Source organism: Nicotiana tomentosiformis, chromosome 4 (genome assembly GCF_000390325.3).
Source record: "Nicotiana tomentosiformis chromosome 4, ASM39032v3, whole genome shotgun sequence".
Classification (NCBI taxonomy): Eukaryota; Viridiplantae; Streptophyta; class Magnoliopsida; order Solanales; family Solanaceae; genus Nicotiana; species Nicotiana tomentosiformis.
In genome coordinates this window covers 136,302,158-136,308,997 of record NC_090815.1, presented here as the reverse complement: position 1 = coordinate 136,308,997, position 6,840 = coordinate 136,302,158, and the positions used below count along the sequence as shown (strand labels likewise).

The 6,840-nt window shown below is 36.7% G+C and overlaps 1 protein-coding gene across 1 annotated transcript; it reads left to right on the top strand.

Moving 5' to 3' along the window:
• The first annotated feature begins 2,335 nt into the window (after positions 1-2,335).
• On the top strand, positions 2,336-5,461 carry LOC104115792 (G2/mitotic-specific cyclin-2-like). Its single transcript, XM_033661199.2, has 12 exons — positions 2,336-2,568; positions 2,744-2,804; positions 2,941-3,082; positions 3,182-3,241; positions 3,328-3,376; positions 3,446-3,598; positions 3,679-3,807; positions 4,173-4,262; positions 4,360-4,581; positions 4,676-4,774; positions 4,868-5,046; positions 5,135-5,461. The coding sequence occupies exons 2-12, from the start codon at positions 2,750-2,752 to the stop codon at positions 5,280-5,282; spliced, it is 1,326 nt and encodes a 441-aa protein (XP_033517090.1). The 5' UTR covers positions 2,336-2,568; positions 2,744-2,749; the 3' UTR covers positions 5,283-5,461.
• The last annotated feature ends 1,379 nt before the right edge of the window (positions 5,462-6,840 follow it).

The window sequence follows — 6,840 nt, the reverse complement described above, 5'->3', positions numbered from 1 at the left end:
TATCAAAGTAATTAAGAATCGATAGAGAATACGAAGCATCGTCTATCACTAGTATGACACGAGAAAGGAACGATCCGACTCGTCAACAGGAGCCCTAACTGGGGATTAATTTATAAAAATATATTTATAATATCATTGCTTTAAATATCACAATTTATTTAATATGAATTATTAATTAGATCTATGTCATTAACTCATAGATTAGTATACAGCCTTGGTTCAAACTTCAAAACATGTTTATTCAACGATAATTTGGAGTTTTTATCCAAATCCGATGTCGCTTTAGGTTAGGGAGCTGGACGATAATAGCTCCTTCTCATTCCAAAGTGCACTGCCATCCTTTGACCACCCCCTTTCCACCTCTAAGTAGTGGTGTTGGTGTGTTTCGTTGCAATCATTTTGGTCAATCCCTTTCCTGAATCTTTGGTAAAGGGATTATAGGAGATGGCCCTTATAGCATAATAAACCAGCCCCTCATTTGACAGAGTAAGTGGGCGTTTGGACATAAGAATTGTAAAATTTCAAAAAAAAATAAAAATAAAATTTAATTGAATATGATATTTGATAATTAGAGTGTGTTATGGTTATAGAGAATAACTCGGTCCCTTGCTTCCATTAGTGAGGCGCATGGATCTCATCTCTTTTTCTTTAGCTAGAATTATTCCTTTTGCATATGTAGTAGATAAAAAAAGAAACTAATGAAGTGTTTGATAACTCACACTCACAACTTGCTTACACGGCGCGTTCAGCTATTTAACTCCATTAACATTTTATTGAAGAATTAGAGTGCAAGCTAATTATTTTGGGGGGCAAAATTGCAGGGTATCAAGTCAAAGACATACACTAAAATCAAGCAAATTAAATCACGCTAAACTAGATTTAAATGGATGTCACGTAATTGTACTGATATAAAATCATTATAATGCAAGATGAAAAAAATATATATTTAGCATTGGAAGTTCTTGATCATAGAGATGAAAATCCAGCAAACCAAGAGATCAGAAATGAACTACTGATTTTGTCAAGAGAACATACACTATTAATAGCTAAAGAGATAGACAATTATGATGGGAAAAAAAACTAAAACAATTATATTTTCTATTGTGATATCTTCAAACATTTTAGGTCATTTTCCATTATAAATTTTGTCATTCGTAGCATTATCATAATTCATTGAATCTATTATGTGACAAAAGCAGTTATTCTCATTAATCCACCTGTTTATTTTTGAACTAGTTCCAAAATTTTAGTGATTGATTATACAGTACAGAGTACAAAAAATTAACAAACTGCGAGGTCTCTGCAAATATGCAGATTTTTGGCAGTTTGGTAGGGCATTTTTTCGGATGTAGTTTTGGCTTATTCCATTGGAGACCGTAACCAAAGACATAATAATTCAAAAATATATATTTACGAACAAGATTCAGCTCTTTATAAATTAATTTCGCTTGTAGCACTTTCTTTTTCTATATGATTCATTGGATTGCTCAATGAAATATTTAATAGCTAGTGGTCCAAGTTTTTGACCAGCACTGTTTAATGAATATAAATTACTTCCTTTTTGGTACATAAATATAAATTACTTCCCTATTAAAACATAAACTTATTAACCCTCCTTTTGACAGAAACCTGACATCTGTTTACCCATTTCAAAGTTCATTTCAGATTTATATTCGGATAATGCATCCATAGAAGTAATTAAATCACAAACAATTATTTATTATTTTCGTGTGTGGAGGGTGGAGGAGGGATGAAAATAAGATAAAGTAACTAATATTTCCAACAGATTAGATTAGATTCGTTTAACATAGTCGAGCATACGAGGAATAAAAACTCATACGATATTTTTCTACTTTGCGAGTGATGTTGTGGAGATTCAAACTCGCAACCATTGTTAAAAGTGAACATTCAATAAAATTGTCGTTCAATCAAATTCGTTTCGATCACCTGAATAGCCATCATCCCATTAGACAAGAAATAGCTAAAATCTAAAGTAACTCAATAAACTTCCATAATATCAAATCTAAACATGATTTATTTATTAACTAATACCATTACAAAAATAAAATTTCATATTCTTCAAAGAGAGAAAATGGAATTGCCCAAAAGGAGTAAAAAGTACAATTGTAATCTAAAGCATTGATTATTTGAGATAAATGACTTAAAAAAAAGTGACAAAAAGCAAAGATATGATGAGGAGAAATGATTTTGAAAGGAGAAAGGTCAAGGTAACCGTTAGGCCTCAGCTCGGAACTTCGCGACCTTTCATCCAACGGCCATAATTTACTAGCCGTTACTTTCAAAATATGAACAGACATATATCCGATGTTTACGACTTAATTCCATATATCCATTTCCCATTTCACTCTTTAATGATTCTCAAAATCAACCCCAAGAACAATCTTTAGAGAAAAAAAAGGAAGATAAAGAGAGAGAGAGAGAGAGATCTTTGACTCCATTGATTGATAAATTTTGATGGGGTTCTTCTAATTCATAGTCTCTCTCTTTTTTACTGAAATCGTTTAAGGTTCTTTCCACTCAAAGATTTGATCTTTTGTGATAATCAGTGTAAGGAATTAGTCTATTCTTGTTAAATCTGCAGGTTGTTGATTGGGTTTTCATATATGAAATTTCTTATCTAGCTAAATTCTTGGCTTTTTTTTCTTGGTTTGATTATTCAATTGGGGTTTTAATTTATTTATTTTTTAAATTTTGTATCTGATTTTATTGTGGATTTGAGCAGTCAAAAATGGTTGGATCAGACGAGAACTTTTCAGGTGTGATGAGGGCTTCAAATCTTCAAGGTGAGTTTTATTAATATTTGATTAATTTCTTTTGTGTTCTTGAATTTATCTTTGTTTTGCTTCTTTTGTGTTTGTGGATTTGACTGTTAGAGACGCTAATCTATGAATTGGGAAATGTATGGTTTTTTGTTATTAGGGGGGTTAAGGCCTGGTGTTGGAGGAGGAAAATTGACTGCAGGAGTGGGACAAAATAGGAGGGCATTAAGTACAATCAATAGGAATGTAATTGGCGCTCCCCCTTTACCCTATGCTGTCAACAAGAGAAATGGCATTTCTGAGTAAAAACTTCTTAAACCTTAGAATTCCAATTCCATTTCTATTTTTTCTTGATTTTATAACCTGTTTTGATTTGATTTGATTTTTTCATTTCTTTCTAGCAACAAAGCCAATGCTGCTAACAAAATCCCTTCTGTTCCGATTCATCGTCCAATCACAAGGTTTGACTCTATTTCGTGTCCTAAACATTTGTTTACACCTGATCTCAAATTCCCTTTAAGCGAATGTGGAGTCCTTGACATTTCAGGAAGTTAGCTGCACAAATCGCAAGCAAACAGCAGCAACCTGCAGTCGAGGTACATTTTTTATGCGATCTTGGTCTATTTTATGACTGAGCTGCTGTTAATATTGTTGTATTTCCTTAGGTAACAAAGCCACCAGTCCCAGTGGCACCAAATAGAAATGGATCAGAAGACTGCATTATTATCGATGCTGAAGAATACAAGGCCGCTGGTGATTCTTCCGTGCCAATGTTTGTGCAACATACTGAAGCAATGATGGAGGAAATTGATAGGATGGTAAATTCTGACATGATCTGTATATCTTTGGTTCTGAATATTTTTGTGGATTGCCATTGATCTTGTATTATATGATTCAGGATGAGGAGATAGAGATGGAAGATGTAGAACACTGGCCAATTGTGGATATAGACAGTGCTGATAAAAAGAACACGCTTGCAGTTGTGGAGTACATCGATGACATCTATGCTTACTACAAGAAGACTGAAGTATAAATGTTACTCCACTCTCCCGTCTATTACGTGTATAGGATACGGCCTGTAGTGTTTGTAGAACTCTCATATTTTTCAACTGATTATTTGATTATTAGGGATATGGTCTCATTGGGTGAAAGTGTGGTATTAGTTCTTTGCTGATCCACCTTTATGATCATTAAGCTTAATAGTGTGCCACGTTGTTCACAAAATCTAGGCATTTAATTTCAGCACAGACTACATCTCTTTAGCTAGTCCGATAATACAGAGCATTGAATGTAGCTACCTTATGTTTCCATCTCTTTCTTTTCCCCCTATATGTAGAAGTGTATACCCTTTTGTTTAATGGAAGAGCTGCTATGTGTCATTTTCGATTGCAGGTTCTTAGCTGTGTCCCTCCAAACTATATGGAACAGCAAATTGATGTTAATGAAAGGATGAGAGCCATCCTCATTGACTGGCTGATTGAGGTATACAACCAGTCTGTTGCATATCATTTCTGAATTTTATGAAGTATAATATAGTAATAGTTTTGGTCTCATTAATGTCTAATTCCAATATATAAAGGTACACTACAAGTTTGAACTGATGGAGGAGACCTTGTACTTAACCGTGAATCTCATCGATAGATTCCTGGCGGTTCAGTCAGTGATTAGGAAGAAACTTCAGCTTGTCGGAATAACAGCTATGCTTCTCGCCTGCAAATATGAAGAGGTTTCTGTACCTGTAGTGGAGGATCTAATTTTGATATCTGACAAGGCTTACACCAGAAAAGAAGTGCTTGACATGGTCAGTTAAAAGACCAAAAATCTTTTAAGTAATGTTTAACAGGAAACATATTTCCATAGTTGTATGACTCTTAACTGATTTCTTGTCGATGCAGGAAAAGTTGATGGTTAATACCTTACAGTTCAACGTAACAGTGCCTACAGCATATGTGTTTATTAGGCGATTTCTTAAAGCCGCTCTGTCTGATAAAAAGGTTGGTTAGACTTCTTTACCAGAATATTGCATGAAGAAGTAACAACATTCTGAATTCCAACTCATGTAACTTCTTGTTTAATGTTTAAATCAGGTGGAGCTCATGTCTTTCTTCTTGATAGAGCTATGTTTGGTTGAATATGAGATGCTTAAATTCCCACCATCAATGCTAGCAGCTGCTTCCATCTTTACTGCTCAATGCACTCTTGGTGTTTCTAAGGAGTGGAATAAAACCTGTGAGAAGCATAGTAGCTATGCTAAAAATCAGCTTTTGTAAGTATTGTTAGTAAGGATGAATATATCTATTTATTGAATTGAGAAAGGTGTTTGATTGTGTGTCCCTTCCATTATTTTACGACAGGGAATGCTCGAGATTGATGGTTTCTTTCCATCAGAAGGCAGCAAGTGGGAAGCTTACTGGCGTGCACCGCAAGTACAGCACTTGTAAATATGGCTATGCTGCTAGATGTGAACCAGCTTCTTTCCTGTTAGAAGCAGCATGGTTCTAGGATGTCAAGAAAGTAATATAGAGAGTGTGGTTAGTTGAAAGCAATTGAGCAACATAAGTTGCCCCGAGTGAGGGGAGGAGGAGGGTGCACCACATGCTTTTTTATTTGTTTGTTTGGTTTTTCATGTACATTGTTGACATTTTGGTATTTTGTGAAATCTAGTTCACACTTGTGGCTCAGTTTTTGAATGTTTTGCTCAGTTCTCAGTTTGCGCGTCTTAAAAGAGAGTATTATATGGTTGCACTGCTTACAAGAAAAAGGAAAAATCTATTAAAGTAACTGCAATCAAATAGACTTTCTGCATATATGCATCTTCCAAAACAAGGAACTCTATGTCTTTATCGATTCCTTTGAGAAATTTGCAACCCATTTACTCCTTTTTTTGGGTCATAGAAATCCTGTATGCTAGTAATCATGTAAGTTTGACAATGTGTGGGCGGATTTTGGCGGGTACTATAAGAGTTAGAGGGCGGCCTAAGAAGTAGTGGAGAGAGGTGATCAGACACGACATGGGCGGGTTTTGGCGGGTACCAGAAGAGGTAGAGGGCGGCCTAAGAAGTATTGGGGAGAGGTGATCAGACAGGACATGGCGTGACTTCATATTTCCGAGGGCATAGCCTAAGAAGTAGTGGGGAGAGGTGATCAGACAGGACATGGGCGGGTTTTGGCGGGTACGAGAAGAGGTAGAGAGCGGCCTAAGAAGTATTGGGGAGAGGTGATCAGACAGGACATGGTGCGACTTCATATTTCCGAGGGCATAGCCTAAGAAGTAGTGGAGAGAGGTGATCAGACAGGACATGAGCGGGTTTGAGGTGATCAGACAGGACATGGGCGGGTTTTGGCGGGTACGAGAAGAGGTAGAGAGCGGCCTAAGAAGTATTGGGGAGAGGTGATCAGACAGGACATGGCGCGACTTCATATTTTCGAGGGCATAGCCTAAGAAGTAGTGGAGAGAGGTGATCAGACAGGACATGAGCGGGTTTTGGCGGGTACGAGAAGAGGTAGAGGGCGGCCTAAGAAGTATTGGGTAGAGGTGATGAGACAGGACATGGCGTGACTTCATATTTCCGAGGGCATAGCCTAAGAAGTAGTGGAGAGAGGTGATCAGACAGGACATGGGCGGGTACGAGAAGAGGTAGAGGGCGACCTAAGAAGTATTGGGTAGAGGTGATCAGACAGGACATGGCGTGACTTCATATTTCCGAAGACATAGTCCTAAATAGGAAGGTGTGAAGGTCGAACATTAAAAGTAGTTGAGCAATTTTTCTACTATTCTCCCGTTTTTCTTTGCGCCTGCTGTCATTATTTGTTGCAGAGTGAATGTGTGAATTATTTGCAAAAAGGATTTGGTTCCATTGCCGGGACTTGAAACCGGGTCACTCAAGTGAGAGCCGAGTACCCTAACCAACTAGACTACAACGGATCTTGCACGACAATATCACATATCAGTAATACTATCAACAATAACATCAAACAAAAAAAAAATGTGTTGCCTTTTCTATAGTAGTTAGCAGTTTTAGTGTAATTTCTACAAGATGCATTTTCTTTCGGTCTGCCA